The sequence below is a fragment of the Cynocephalus volans genome, chromosome 2 (assembly GCF_027409185.1).
Source record: "Cynocephalus volans isolate mCynVol1 chromosome 2, mCynVol1.pri, whole genome shotgun sequence".
Lineage (NCBI taxonomy): Eukaryota > Metazoa > Chordata > Mammalia > Dermoptera > Cynocephalidae > Cynocephalus > Cynocephalus volans.
In genome coordinates this window covers 229,863,059-229,878,498 of record NC_084461.1, presented here as the reverse complement: position 1 = coordinate 229,878,498, position 15,440 = coordinate 229,863,059, and the positions used below count along the sequence as shown (strand labels likewise).

The 15,440-nt window shown below is 52.1% G+C and overlaps 1 protein-coding gene across 3 annotated transcripts; it reads left to right on the top strand.

Annotated features, from left to right (window-relative positions):
* The first annotated feature begins 1,126 nt into the window (after positions 1-1,126).
* RGR (retinal G protein coupled receptor) lies at positions 1,127-11,508 on the top strand. Of its 3 annotated transcripts, none has more exons than XM_063088024.1 (7): positions 1,127-1,205; positions 3,027-3,183; positions 4,197-4,318; positions 7,022-7,175; positions 8,538-8,655; positions 10,763-10,876; positions 11,359-11,508. In XM_063088024.1, the coding sequence occupies exons 1-7, from the start codon at positions 1,127-1,129 to the stop codon at positions 11,488-11,490; spliced, it is 876 nt and encodes a 291-aa protein (XP_062944094.1). In that variant the 3' UTR covers positions 11,491-11,508. The 3 variants fall into 3 exon arrangements, with proteins under 3 accessions (XP_062944094.1, XP_062944093.1, XP_062944095.1); XM_063088023.1 differs by having other exon boundaries at positions 4,185-4,318; XM_063088025.1 differs by lacking the exon at positions 10,763-10,876.
* Positions 11,509-15,440: the final 3,932 nt, after the last annotated feature.

The following is a 15,440-nucleotide window of genomic DNA, read 5'->3' as shown; positions in this document are numbered from 1 at the left end:
TCCATCCGTGCGTCACTGCATGATCTCAGGCTAATTTTTAACTGCTCTGGGTCTCAGTTTCCTCATCCGAAATGGAAAGGATAATCATATCTAATTCATGGAGTTGTTTGTAGGAATCATCAGAAGATCTTTTAGCACAGTGCCTGGCCTCCATAAACATTAGCTGTATTGCTAATAGCACTCTGGGTCTTGGTTCCTTTATCTTAAAATGGGTTAAGTTGCATTAGGTTGGTGTTCCCTGATGCAAATTTCACCACAAGCCAGTGCATAACTTGTACCAAGACCTCATTTGCAGAAGCCAAAGCTTTTAGTGGGTCATGAGGCCACTTATAAGAAGACAGCCACCCCTGTGTCCAAGCCAGTGTCCTGGGAAATTTATTATGCTTGTGTAATTCATATGTTCTATTGGAGACAGGAAGTGCAGCCCTGAAGTCTATATCTGAGACATATTCTTCTACCCAGGACTTATACAGGCCATTGACAAAAGATGCTTATGTTGCAAAGGAGAAAACCAAGAAGACCCAGAGGTCCCACTTCAGGGCTTGTAGCTAGTTAATGGCAGATTCAGAATCAGAACCCCAATCTCTAGACCCAGTCAGCGTTCTTTCTATGACAGCAGGTGACTTCCCAAACCTCATCTTTTCCCAACTACTTGCAAGCACATGCATGTAAGCCTGTGGACACACACACACATAAAGCTTGTCAGCACCTGCAAACATGGAAGGCCCTGGCTCCTATCCAGTTCTCAGGAACAGCTGCAGCTCAAACCCCTCCTTTTGCTGTAACCCCCACCCCACCCCCCTCCCCTGGTTATGCAACCATTTCCAATTTGGCTCTCAGCTACACACCATTTGTATTCCCTGACCTTAATCCTGCCCAGTGAGGCTGAAATGAATGAGACAGGGCTTCACTCTGGCTTCACAAAGGCTGCACTGTCCAGCTGATGAATGCGAGCCTTCTGCTTGGGCCAAGAGGAAGATTTAGAGGGGGGAAGCAGCAAGAAGGAGCCCAAGGTCTAGCATAAGAACATGCATGTGCCAACATGTGACATGGCCCTTTAAAAGGATGGGCCTGGCTTTGGGGAGCCATAGAAGAGCTGGGCGGCTGGCAGGCAGAGAGGCTGAGGATGGCAGAGGCCGGGGCCCTGCCCACAGGCTTCAGCGAGCTCGAGGTGCTGGCTGTAGGAGTGGTGCTGCTGGTGGAAGGTGAGCCAGGCAAGACCTGGGCTAGAGAGGGGGCCCAGTGGGTTCTGAGAACCCAGGCCACAGCCGTGGAGCTGGCAGGGGGAGGTCCCCAAACCTGGCTGGGGTATCATGTCCTCTTGGCTGCCTGCTCCTGTGTGCCTGGACCCATGGTGGCTTCTGATGGCTGCACCTGTGGGATGCAGCATGCTGGCTGGGAGCCAGGAGAGAGATGCCAGGCAAGGGTCAGGGAGGCAGAGAGAGGGAGACATCTGCCCAGAGATGACCAAGAACCAGGCTTCAGGACTTTTCGTGTCCCTCCCTCCAAGAGAAAATTTAATCCACTCCTTGGAAATCCTGCTAAGAATCTTGTATAAGATCAGGCCCTCGAAAGGCTCTGGAGACAGACGGCTCTGCCACCTGCTCTCTGTGTGACTGTTACCAAGTCACTTCAGCTCTGACCGTCAGTGCCCTAACATTCTAAATGGGCAGCTGTGAAGGTCAAATGGGATCATGGGTATAAAGTGCTAGCCTAGATAGGCACCTGGGGAATTTATGTTCATTCACTCCCACCCTCTCCTGCCCCCCACCCCCATTACTTCCACCAGGTCCACTCCCACAACCCTAAGCGTTTTACCTCTAGGGGCACCCTGGGTCTATGAGGTGACTGCCTCAATCCAGAATCCCTAAGATACTTCCTGAGGCCGGAACTAGAGACAGTGTCGACCCTGGAGCTAGACCGGCCCAAGCTAGCTTGATAGGGAATGCCACCCTGTTCAAAGCAGATCCAGGAAAATAATCAGCATATTTTCTCACTCAATGAGAGCTGACAGTGGAGAGGGAGTAATGGCCACTAGAGTAGTCCCAGAGGCCCTGGACATCATTATCTGGTGGCCTTAGCCTGCTTCACCCCTTTATGGGAACTCTACAATCTAACATCCCTCCAGTTCCTCAAATATGCCATGAAATTTTACCACTTTATGTCTTTGTCCATGCTGTTTCCTCTTTCTGGAATGCTCTTCCATGCACTGTCCTCCAGGTAAATGCTCACAGTTTTGAAGGCAGGATCATTTCCTGTTCTTCGCTTTAGATGTGGGGGCCAAGGTTCAAAGAGCCTAAGGGGCAGCAAGTGAGTGAATAAGCTGAAATTCAAGATCAGGTCTTTCTGCCTCCAGAGAATGCCCCCTTCCAATTTTCCTCACTACCTGGGGTCCTGGGCAGCTCCCACCTCTAACATCAGTTCCTCGTCTAGGGCTCTCCCGGACATTGCTCCACAGCCCTTGGAGAAGGCATTTTGGAATCTGAAAGACCTGAGTTTGAGTTCCAGCTCACCATTTACTAGCTGTATACTTATACTAGCTGTATACTTATACTAGCTGTATACTTATACTAGCTGTAAACTTATACTAGCTGTATACTTATACTAGCTGTATACTTATACTAGCTGTATACTTAGGGCAAGTTAGCTAGCATTTCTGAGTCTCAGTTTCCCAACTCTAAATGGAAGGAGAGTATCCAAGTGAAGACTGCATGAGATGATCCGTGTAAGTGCTTATCTCGGGGCCTGGCACGTGGTAAGTGCTCTGTGGGTGTCCGTGATTGTGAACGCTTGTAGCATGAACCATGCTGCACTACATCGGCTGCCTTCCTTGTCTGTGTCCCCACCAGGCTGTGAGCTGGTAGAGGGCAGGGTGTGCATCTTGGAGCTTTCATATCTGAGGACCTGCCCACCTCGGTAGTGTTTGATGAACTGTACTGGGAGGGCTGCTGAGCATGAAGTGGGGAGGTTGCTGAAGCTCCATCCAGCCCATGAGCCCCAATGCCAGCCCCCGCCCTTCCTTTCAGCTCTCTCCGGTCTCAGCCTCAATAGCCTGACCATCTTCTCTTTCTGCAAGACCCCAGAGCTGCGGACTCCCTGCCACCTGCTGGTGCTGAGCGTGTCTCTTGCGGACAGTGGGATCAGCCTGAATGCCCTCGTTGCAGCCACATCCAGCCTCCTCCGGTACAGGCCCCCTCCCCAGTCCATGGGCTCTGGGGTCCTGCCTGAGGCGTGACCTCTGGGCATTGGGCGGCCAGGTCAGAGGCATTCTTCCTACCTATAGAAAACTGAGCCAGGGCAGAGGGTGAGCAGGCTGAACTAGGCTAAATCTGAGTTCCAGATTATCCCTGAAGAACCGCAGCTGATATCTGGGATGCAGAGGTTGCTCAAACCTGACCAAATTGATGGCAGACTGTAGGGATTACTAGCATGGGCTCTGTAACCAGGCAGCCCTGGTCTGAATCCTGGCTTTCTAGTTCTGGGCTCCTTCTGTAAATTGGATGTTATTACCTAATTCATATGGGTGGTTGGAAGTATTGACTTTTATTATTTGTAAATAGCTTAAAACAATGCTCAGCACCCAGAAAGTCCTAAATAAGCATTTGTAAAAGCAAACAGGATTTTGACTATTGTCTAATACCTCCTTATGGGCAAACCAGGGTCTTACAACAGGCTTCAAAAGGGTTCATAAGATTATTTTCTTAAGCAGACTAGTTTGGGGCATTACAGACAGAGGCTGGAGCCCACCTGGGTATGAATGCCCAGGGCTGACCAGTCAGTGTGGTTGGAATCAGTTAAGACTCCTCCTCTGACCACAAACTGAAATTTCTACCTCTGGTCCACATGTGAGAATTGGAAGGCCTAGGGTCTACCTCTGACTTTGCCTTCATCTGCCGCGAGACCTCAGCTCAGTACTTGTTCCTCTGTGCCTCAGTTTCCCCAGCTGTAGAATAGAAGAATGAGCTCTCCTGTGATGGAGGCATCTGATCCAACCACGGTGTAGGAAAAGTTGCCAAGCCTGGAGAGTTGGCACTTGAGCCCAGTGACAAGCTCTGAGATCCCAGTTTCCTCACAGGAAAAAGACAGATAAGGCCCTCCTGGAGGAGCAGAGCCAACACTCAGGAACACGCCCTCCAAATTGGGCAGGTGTGGGAAGCGGGAAGGGAGGGGTCACTGGTGCCCAGTGTCTCCCACAGGCGCTGGCCCTACGGATCAGACGGCTGCCAGGCTCATGGCTTTCAGGGCTTTGTGACCTCATTGGCCAGCATCTGCGGCAGCGCAGCCATCGCCTGGGGGCGCTATCACCACTACTGCACTCGTATGTCTCTGGGACCCAGAGTGGGAGGGACACCCCTGCAGAATGCGGAGGCTAAGGACAGGTGGGAGGGGTTGTTGGAACTAAGGTCTGCTCAGTGTTTCCCAGTACAGGGAACATGGCGGGGTGTGAGTGTGCATGCGTGTAGTGTGCATGCATGTAGTGTGCACGTGTGTAGTGTGCATGTGTGTAGTGTGCAGACACCCACTGCAGGAAAGGAGGGAGAGTGGGAGAGCTTGCCAGAGACCTGTTGAAGTGCATATTAGAAAGGCTGTCTATTGCCATCGCTGCAGCCTTGGGCAAGTCAGGGATCCTCTCTGAACTTTAGTCTCCTCCTCTATAAGATGATTTTAATAACCAGCCTCAGCTTTGTTTTGAAAATCAAATGAGATCATGGATGCAGAAAATGCCCTTGCAGATGGGCACTACTGGAAGCAGAGAGACCATGTGTTTGTGGGTGTAGCTGGGCATGTGCCCTGGCACCTCACACTTCCAGGGGCCTCTGCCAGGCCTTCGTAAGGACTAGTCCAGTTCTAGATGTCTCAAGCTGCATTATCAAATATCATTACCATAATTGGCCATATCAGTGTACACCTACTATTTTCACTTGATTTTCTTTTCTGGAAAGTGACTCACTTTTAAAAATTTAAACATCTGCTTTAGCCTCATTCTAGACGATATCTGTGAGATCGCAGGTTTAATGTTCTTATCATTTTAACACACATTAAAATAAAAACATGTTTACCCACAGACCATCTAGAATCCTGTCCACCACCAGGGCAATGTAAATGTTCTTTGGGGAGCTGTGGCTAAGCTGACCCTCACAGCAACCCCCCAGCTGGCAGCCTCAGATGCAGAGGCACAAAGAAGTTAAGTAGCTTGCCCAGGTCCACACAGGTAGTAGGAGCAGAGTTGGGATTGGGCATAGCCTAGATACCTCCAAGTTGTGACCTGTGAATTTGCCCAGCACAGAGGCTGCTATGGGGTCTATGGCTAGCACAGCCTCAAGCCCTGGGCATGGCCCTTTTGGAACCAGCAAATCTGCCCTTGCCACGGTCACACACATAGCCCCTGCTCTCAGCAAAATCATTGACACTTGTGGGTCTCTCTTATCACATGCTTTTCTCCAGGCCAAAAAATGGCCTTTGACCATTTTTAGGAACGATTGGTTATCCCTTCCTGCCCACCTGGCTCAGGGCACCTTGTCCACCACTCCCATCCCGGTGCTGCCCCCAAATCTCCCTGGGACCATCACACACACACGCACGCACACCCCACACCTCCTGAAACAGCAGCAGTCTTCTCAGGGGCCTCAATGTAGAGCAGTTAACCCCTGTCCCCGGGGCCTATACAGGAGGGCAAGGCAGAGCAGTGCGGAGACAGGGAGGGGGAAGCAAGAGGTGCAGGCTCACCTCCTGCACTCCTACAGTGACCTTACACGTGTCACTTCGGTCATCTGTTTCTAAAGCCGAAAAAACTGATGTGATGCAGCACATGGGCCAAAGTGCCTATTAATTACTGTGTCCACAGTCGGGGTGAGGAGTATCTTAGTCAGCTCGGGCTGCTCTAACAAAACACCACAGACCAGATGGCTTAAACAACAGAAATTCCATTCTCACAGTTCTGGAGGCTGCAAGTCTGAGGTCAGGGTGCCAGCACGGCCGGGATCTGGTGAGGCTCACGGCCCTCTTCTGGGTTTGCAGGTGGCCGACTTTTTGCTTTGTCTTCACATGGAAGAGAGATCGTCTCTCTCACGTCTCTACTTTTAAGGGCACTAATCTCATCACGGGGGCTCCACCCCCATGAACTAATTACCTCCCAAGGGCTCCACCTCTGAGTGCCATCACATTGGGGATTAGGGCTTCCACATATGAATTCTGGGGAAGACAAACATTCAGTCCATACAGGGGGGCACATCTAAGCAAACTCCATCTGGGGCTGTATCAGTAGCAGCAAAGTGTCAGATGAGGGAGGCTGTAGACCTGCTCTTCCCTGCTGACCAAACCCCACCTGGAGTCCTGCCCTCAGCCCTGGGGTCTCATCTACAAAGGAGCATGACAGAGAAGGGCACCTGGGAAAAGGATCCTGAAGCCAGGCCCAGGAAGAACCACTGGCTGGCAGGGGCTGAACAAGGCTGCAGCAGAGAAGGGCCATGGGAGGAGGGGACAGGAGGAGGTCAGGTCAGCGGGGATGCTGTTGGGATCCGACCCCTGACGTCGGCACTGTGATGGGGCCCCAGCCCCTCGAGTCGTGTCCTCAGAGCATATCCTGGAAGAGAGACCGCACCCCATTTCCGAGCAAGAGCTGAGGACAGTGTAAGTCCAGACATCCTCCTCCCCGCCGTGACCCTCACCTGAGCCCCTGCCAGGCCTCCCCCTACCCTTGCCTTCAGGAAACACATCTGTCTCTCTGCCACTCCCCGCTTCTCCATGCATGAAGGAGAAGATATAGAGTATCTACTAGGAGACCCTCACCATCCATTGTCTCTTTTATTCTTTATAACAATCCTCGGAGGCAGGGATTATAATCCCCATTATGGGGGAGAAAACCGAGGCTCAGAGAATCCCTTAACTTGCCTGAGGCATCGAGATGTTAAGCATCAGAGCTGGGATTTCGGGACACTCTAAGTGACCGTGAGTTCATCTTTCTTCACTCTGCCAGGCTATCCCCTCCTCACAGCCGCCTCTTCCTCCTCTGTCCTTGCAGGCAGCCAGCTGTCATGGAGCACGGCCATCTCCCTGGTGCTCTTCGTGTGGCTGTCTTCTACCTTCTGGTCAGCCCTGCCCCTCCTGGGTTGGGGCCACTATGACTATGAGCCGCTGGGGACCTGCTGCACCCTGGACTACTCCAAGGGGGACAGGTGAGGTAGGAGGAGCAGCTTTGAGGCTCCTCCATGGTAATCTTGGCTTTGAGCCCATATGTCAAGAGGGCCTCTGCTGAAAATCCAAATGGGGAAGTGTCAGCATTTGCCAGACAGTCTCACCTCCTTAGTCATGATACCCACTTGAGGTTGACAGAAGGGCTGGGGGAAGTCCATTCTGAAGACTGGCCAAGTGATGGGAATGCTATGTAAACGGGGGCCCAGAGTTGAGTCCAGGAAGAGACATCACGCAGTGAGCCGTTGGCTTGTGTCGCTCACAACAGTCAGGGAGCCCACAGCCCCTTTGCCATCTTCAGCACAGTCGGCTGTTCTGACTCTGACTGCCCTGATTTCTAGAAGAAGCCATGCCCTTGGGTCAACAGATTCAGAGAACATTAAGGTCTTTGCATTGGGAGGGACCTCTTTGGCATGCAAATCTGTCCTGGAAATTCCCTGAGCATCTGCTATGAGCCACACCCTGGAGAGACAGGACCGAATGCATGACGGTCCCACTGTCATGAAGCCCGTCTTCTAGTACCGCCCCATCCTCGTGGCTCTGGGAAGACCAGGGTTTAGGGAGATCCTTCAGTGGCTCTAAAGGAGCCGTTACATGGGCCTGTTCTTGCTTCCACCAGAGCCATGTAGTAGCATTCACCTGCTTTATATGTGATATTTAGTCATGAAGCATCTGTCTCTGATGACAGATTTTTCCAGTGACACCACTTTAGAACCCTGAGTCTAGTCCGAGAGTCCCTGCAGGGCACTCTTCAGCCAGTCCAGGCCTTCTGGCAACCCTTCCCCCACCCCTCCTTAGTGAACAGCTCTCAGGTGACATAGTCTTCCCTCCACAAAAAGGGCATCTGCCTCCCTGTGACTCCCACCTGTCCCTGGCCAGCCCTTCCGTCTCCCCGTGCTCACTACCAGGGACCCCAGGCTCTTCTGTGCTCCTTTCAACAATGTCCTCAGTGACACATTATCCAGTCTCTTTCTCATCTGCAGGCCCCTTTCAAATCCCTGTGCCTAGAACACTCTTTGAACGTTCCTTCCTCTTGGTCTTCTCCATTTCCCAGACTAACGTGTTGCATTCTTCATGCTTGGGGAACAAACAGCAGAGCAGGGCTGAGCACTTGGACTTGAACAAGGTCTCATCCCCATCTCAGCTCCCTGGCTCCTAAAAGCAAGTTCTAGGAGGACCTCGTGGCTCCCTGGCTCCCGAAGGGAGTTCACCCAGGAGCCACCACTCTGAGCGCTTGTTTCATAGCGTGGTTCCCCACACGGGACTGTCTAGAGCAGAGGCCGGTGGGGCTGTGAGAGCAGCTGAGCAGCCGGAGAGCTGACCCCACCCCACCCCTCTGGCTGCAGGAACTTCATCAGCTTCCTCTTCGCCCTGGCTTTTTTCAACTTCTTCATGCCCTTCTTCATCACGCTCACATCCTACCGGCTCATGGAGCAGAAACTCAAGAAGAGTGGCCATCTCCAGGTAAGGACTCAACTCCTCGAGTAGCAGAAATCTCTGTCCTTTTCAGGGACATCAGGGAACATGAACACGTGGCAGCCAGCAGCCAGGTGTATTCTGTGTTTTCAATGATCAGGAGAAAATCCAGCCTGCATACAACCTAGGACATTAGGGCTGGAAACCACCCCGCACCTTGCCCAGATCCCCAAGGCCTGGGAAGCAAGACGTGGGGCCATTCTTACTTACCCAGATGCTGTAAAGCCAAGAGCCAGGGCTCCCTGCCGGATATCATCCATGCTCTCACGCTTAATTCCTTCCAAGGATTTGAGGTGTGGCACAAAATTACAGGCCTTTTAAATGCTACTTTTAAATTCCTTTGAGATGTTTAATTTAATCACAATCACAGGCTGTCACTCGAAACATAAAATCACACCTGCAAGCAACATTTGCCCAAGGAAAACAATACCTCGAAATAAGCCCTCCTGGCCATTTCTGAATTTCTGCATTAATATCCTCTTACCAAAATTTTCTTTTAACTTAGTCACCTGGACAATTTCTAGCAAATAAGTCATAACAAGCAACCGAGATTTTGTAAAAAATAGATATTAATGCCACTTTATGTGCATTGTCATTTTATCTTTGCTACCACTCTCTGAGGAAGGAAGATTTTGTTATTCCTGTGTCACAGACTGGAAAATCAAGGCTGAGAGGCATGGGCAAAGCAACCTGCCAAAAGGCACACACCTAGTTAACAACAGGTCTGGGACTGCACGACCCACGTGCTCAATCACAGTACACAAAAGAAACACTACTGTGTGTGTGTGTGTGTGTGTGTGTGTGTGTGTGTGTGTGTGTGTGTGTGTGTGTGTGTGTGTGTGTGAATTGACAAAGGACTGTACAAGTCGATTTTAGCTTTGTGTGTGTGTGTGTGTGTGTGTGTGTGTGTGTGTGTGTGTGTGTGTGTGTGAATTGACAAAGGACTGTACAAGTCGATTTTAGCTGGAGACCCACTTTTCCCTAAGATCACAGAAGGGCAAGGGCTGCGCTGGGACAGAATCCTGTCGTGGTTCCCAGCCCGCTGCCTCAGGCACCTCCGGGCTGTCCTCTGTGCTGCCCGCCTTAAGCCCTGTCTTGATGCTCAAAGTCGCCACATTTACAGGAGGTTCAGTTAGCCAGGAGACAAAGCTGCCAGCATGATTTTCTCATTTTTCCCGGTTTACTTTAAACCATCAGCTCCGGAGCATCCGCAGAGGTCGCCATGCACAGGCCCTGGGCCCTCAGCGGCGAGCTGAGTGGTTTCAGAGATGGCACGGCCAGCGGCTGGGGGGTCAGTTTCTCCTCCGGCCTCAGCTTCAACCCAGGAAGCCCTCCGGGAGAGCTAAGCACCTTTTTCGGAATGAGGGACAACTCAAGAGAAAACATGTCTCCCCATCAACATTTTTTAAAGATCCAAAATTGAAGAAAAGGATTGGTCTTCAAACTTAAATCGACTTCTTTGTTAAAGAGAGACTTGCCAATGAGAAAAAAAGGCCCTTTTAGCGTCAGCATTTTATTACCTGCACGCATGTGGGGAGCAGGGACCTGGCAACTCCATCCTGATCTCAAATTGTGCGCCCCCTTGGGGCCTCAGGTGGTACCACAGCATCACCCACTCCTGAGACCCGCCCTGCCCTGCTCCCTCGTAGTATTTGACACTGTGAGCCCAGGACAGGTTGATCTCCTAGGTTGCTGCCGCTGCTCCTAGGGAACCAGCTGCCTGCTGGTTCTGGGACCGAGGTCTGAGGGCACCTCAGCCTTGGGATCCTCATCGACACGGCCACGAAATCCAGGATTCCCCTTAAACAGCACAGACCCAGAAGGACGCTCATTACCCAGGCAAGTCAGGGTTTATCAGGCCGTTTTACAGACAAGGCAACTGAGGTCAAGTAAGCATAAATAACAGGGTTAGGGTTACACAGACTTAGACAGCAGAGAGGCCTGTCTGGGTCCAAGTTCCTCTGGGGGCTCAGTCCCTCCCTGAAGCCTGGTCCCTGCTGCCCAGCACTGCTCAGCGCTAACCTGGTCTCCCCAGCTGCACAGGGTTGCCAGCCACTTGGAGCAAGCTGATGCCTCCTGTGATGCTTTATTCCAGGTGAACACCACTCTGCCAGTCAGGACGCTGCTGCTCGGCTGGGGTCCCTATGCCCTCCTGTATCTATATGCGGCCATCGCTGATGTGACTTCCATCTCCCCCAAACTGCAGATGGTACAAGACACTTCCAGTACTCAGATCTAGAACCCTCTCTGGCTGTGTCTCTGTCTCTCCTCACTTCTCTTTCTGGCTTTATGGCCTCCGTGTCAGTGTGTCTCTTTGTCTTCTCCTTTGAACACTCGTAATGTACAGAGAACGTGTTTGTCCCCCACCTCACTCCCTGGGCTACTCCAGGCTGATGCTTAATGTTGCATAAGCTTCTGGTGAGATGACGGAGACAGAGAGCCAGATGGTGAGCATGCACACTCTGACCAGGGGCTGAGGCTGGTGCCCAGGTCGGGAGCATGTGTTTTCCCTGGGGACCCATGAGCCATGCATCATCTGCCAACTTGTCTGGGAAGGCTCAGAGGCTGCAGAATCAAGCCAAGCATATTTGATTGGCAGCTGTAGGGGAGGGGGATTGGGGTCACCAGGTGGGACCAGAGAGAGGAGCAGAGGCTTTGAAGCTTCTTTTGTGGACTTTTCTGCCACAACAGGTGCCCGCCCTTGTTGCCAAAATGGTGCCCACGATCAACGCCATCAACTATGCCCTGGGCAGTGAGACGGTCCGCAGGGGAATCTGGCAGTGCCTCTCACCACAGAGGAGCGAGCGGGACCGAACCCAGTAGCCTGTCGCCCTGGACAGAGCCCCATGCCAGGAGGCCGCCCCAGAAATCCTGCCCAGCAGCCTCAAAAGCCAAACCCCAGACACTCAACCACCATCCCCAATGGCCCTGTTGAGCCTGGCTGACCACAGGGACTCAGAGAGACACCAGGCTGCATGGAAGGACCTGGGACTCTAGAGCGAGATGGACCTGAGTGTCTGTCATAGCCCTCCACCTGGAGGCAGAGAGACCTTGGAAAAGTCTCTCTTTCCAAACTGAGCTTCCTGACCCCTAATGTAAAGATGATCGTATGAACTTCTCTGGGTTGTTGTGAGGCTTGAACAAAATAACATGTACTCACCAACCACATAGAAAATGCTCATTAAACAGAGCTGCTAGTATAAACCTTGGCCATGCCCTCCAGGGACTCAGTCCTACATAGGAAGGAGTCAAAGCCCTGGGGTTTGCCTATGGGAGCCCAACCCAGGCTCTCAATGCTCAAACACCATTTATTAAATCATGATCTGACACCAGTGAATTACTCTGCCTGTGTATCTGTTTCCCACCTTGTGAGATGAGATGATAGTAATGGTAACCTGATCAAAGAAAGGACTGGAATGTTCCCTGGCAGGTTAAGTACTCACTGAGCATTAGCCACCAATACCTGCCAATTAAAGCCAGCCCCTGGTTATGTGGGGCTTGGCCTGAATGTTGCTTTAAAATGTTTTGGGATTAGTTTCCAGATTTAAAAATCAGGACAATTTATTTAAAACTCCTGATGTCAGAAGATGAGGCACCTCCCTCCAGCCTGCCTTCCTCTACAGTGTCAGGATACATGCTGTCCTGTCAGCTGCAGCTCTGTGTTCCCTGCAGAGCCCAGGGCCTCTGGGATTGTGACACTAATACAAGGGTCCCCACCCCTGGATACACATCTGCACCTCACACAGACTCAGCAATCAGGGACAGGTGTGGCAGGTGCACAGTTCTGGATGGGAATGAAGATGGTTGGCAGGGTGACCCAGGGCCATACGGGAGGTCTGATGACAGAGGAGCAGTGGGCCCAGGCACCGTGGAGGTAGGAGGGATAAAAGCTTCATCCCATGGAGCTGAGGAGAGGAACAGACAAATCCCCAGGGACGGGGGTGGAGAGGAGTTGTGCCAACAACATACGGGGTCCCTATAAACCAAGACCTGCCACTCAGTTTTGCAGATGCAAAAAGTCAGGCCACAGAAACATGACTCACAAGAAGCTTGCACAAAGCAGAGGCCAGTTCTGTCATTTTGCAAAACCGGGTGGGGTAGAGAGGGAAAGCAACCTTTCCACAGCACTGTTTCCTAGACCGTGCCCTGTGCCAGGTGCTATGGAGACAAGATGCCACTTAGCCTTTACTCCACTCAAGACCCTCACCTTAGGCTCTGGAGTCTGGGTCAGGTGGGGAAGTCCCAGAGCCTGAGCCAGAGCTGGGCTCACACACAGGCTGGTGTGTTACCTGGAAAGTGGTGGGTCCAGAGCCCAGAGAGGCTGTCCCTGCCCCAACAGACCATCAGTCCTTCCAGCGTCTTTTACTAAGGACCAGCTCTTCACTCCACCATTAGAGACACTAACCCCCTAAAGAGGGATGAGGGAATGGTGAGAAGAGGAGGAAGATGACCTCCAAGCTCAGTGGTAAAAACGGTAGAAGACAAGAGGAGGCCGAAGACACACAGCAAAAGTGACCAAGGTGAGCTTTTTCCAATAGCTGGGGATTCTGGGTCGCCAGGCGAAGGAGAAAAATCCAGACAGATCAGCCTCCTCACCTGTGCTCTGAGGCGAGGTGAGGAGAAGGGCAGGCGGGCCAGGCTGTGGTCAGGGACACCCAAAGCTCAAGCTGGGCCTCCCCCCGGTTTCCTGGAGGAGGGAAGGTGGGCTCAGGATCTGCACCCTGCCCTGGGCTGGTAGGAGGTGGGAAGGCCTGAAGCAGCACCCGGTGGGGAATGACCAAAGCCCCTCCTGAAGCTACTCACTTCGGGAGCCCCAAGTCTACCCACACCCCCGAATCTCACTACCAGAATGGGCTTAGGGAGACTCATTTCCTTCGGGCTTTTCTGCCCATGTTCCGAAGCACTTTCAGGATCTTGAGTCCCCTGCGGACAGACGCCGTGTGATAGTGTCAGCCCTCCCACGCTACCCTTCTGTGCAACAACTCATCTGCCTCTGGGGCCAAGAGGGATGAGGAGTTGTCTGAGTCCTGTGCGAGGTCCACCTGCCTGCGGGCCCTGGGCATAGCCACTGAGCTTGGATGGAAATCGAAGCCCGCACAGCCCTGGCACTCGTTAGACCACAGCCCCCAAAGACTAGAACCTCCTCAGGCTTGCTTTGCTCTGCCCGACCTCCGGCATGGATGGACAGCTCTCAAACTCTCTGCTAATTTTCTGCAATGACCATGATCACTTTTGCAGTCAGAAAAACACATGTAAGGAAGGAAGTTACTTCCACATTCTTGGAGTGTTTGTTTCCTGGCGGCCACCGTTCATCCGTTTTGGTGACAGTCCCTCACTCTCCTGCCTCCCCTCAGGCTCCTGTAGAGCAACTTCTCACCCTTTCTTAAGCACCCTTAGGTCTCTTTCCTCCAATCACTCCTGTGTCCCCCTTAATGCCACCTAGTAGACATAGTGTCCTGCTCCCCCAACATACACGCAGGCACATGGATTGGGGGAGACACACCAGCACGGACCCCCTCCCCACACTCTCCATCACTGACTCCACAGTGCCCTTTCCAAGTTTCCCACAGCCCTGGAGAACTGAGGCCACATCGTGGAGAGGAAGCAAGAGCAAGGTGAGAGGTCTGAGCCCAAGAAGTCAGGAAAGGTGAAAGCAACAGAGAATGTGCCAGAACCTCACCCACAGAACACAGGGGCTCAGGGCACCTTCATCAGAGGCCTGGGGAACCAGCCCGACCTTCCACTTTGGGCCTCACCATGCTCCAGGCCCACTGGCCTCAACCCACACGGGCCCACCAGAGGGACAGGCTGATATCAGACCTCCAGGATGGACCGGGAAGAGCCACCTGGGGAGCTGGACAACTGGAACCCGGCAAGCACCAGGTGCCAGAAATGCCACCTAAAGTGATCAGGTCCTCGTTTGGCAGCCTTAATCCCCATCTCTGTCACGGAGCTCCTGCTCTTCTCCTCATCCGGTGCCTGTGTGATGAACAGCTGCCCTGCGACAGATGCGGGGCTCGACGTGATGTCACAGAGCCAAGACCCTTCCCCGTTAGCCCTGGAAAATGGCTGTCGCCTGCTTACTTCTTTGCGGCACTTGTGAGTCAAATACAGGAGCTAACAGTGGCTAGGAAATCACAAGTAGAAGTGACGTCACGACTGCATCTAAGCCAGTGGGATCCGGCACAACAATAAGGGTCATCAGGATTGTCCAGAAGTTTCCTTTAGAATCTCTGCAAATTCTTCCCTCAAAGCTAAACACTTTTCCCTCATTGTCCATAAATGAAACATGCACTCTGGGCTTCGTATGTACTTACTTTAATCCTGTGTTTCAACAGAATTGTCTCCCACTGACTTTCAATGCATAGCCCATTTCAACTGCATTCTGGATTTTTTTTAATTGCTGTGGTTTGACGTGGGAACCTAAATGCCACCATTATTTCTAAGAAGTTTTCCCTAAAATGTAACCCACAGAGTAGGAAGGCCCCTTCGTGTACTCTCACAGTCTAAATACAGCTCCAGCCCTGGCATCCCCTCATGCGCAGTGGCCTTGGGAGTCGAGAGCTCTCTCTGTCCCATCCTCTCTGTCTTCTCAGCCTCATTGGGCTCTGACAAGAGTTTTCAAACTCTATCAAAATTCTCTTGTTCAAACAAGATGTTTGTTATAAGCTGAATGTCTGTATCTGCTCCCAAAACTTCTTATGTTGAAGCTCTAACCCCCAGTGGGGCTGTATTTAGAGATCACATCTCTAAGGGAATAAAGTTAAATGAGG

Bases quoted from the DNA above. Each gene is read 5' to 3' on its own strand.
- RGR (XM_063088023.1), top strand. From the start codon at position 1,127: ATGGCAGAGGCCGGGGCCCTGCCCACAGGCTTCAGCGAGCTCGAGGTG. The intron at 3,184-4,184 runs GTACAGGCCCCC...ACTGGTGCCCAG, and splicing joins GCCACATCCAGCCTCCTCCG to TGTCTCCCACAGGCGCTGGC. The intron at 7,176-8,537 runs GTGAGGTAGGAG...CTCTGGCTGCAG, and splicing joins GACTACTCCAAGGGGGACAG to GAACTTCATCAGCTTCCTCT.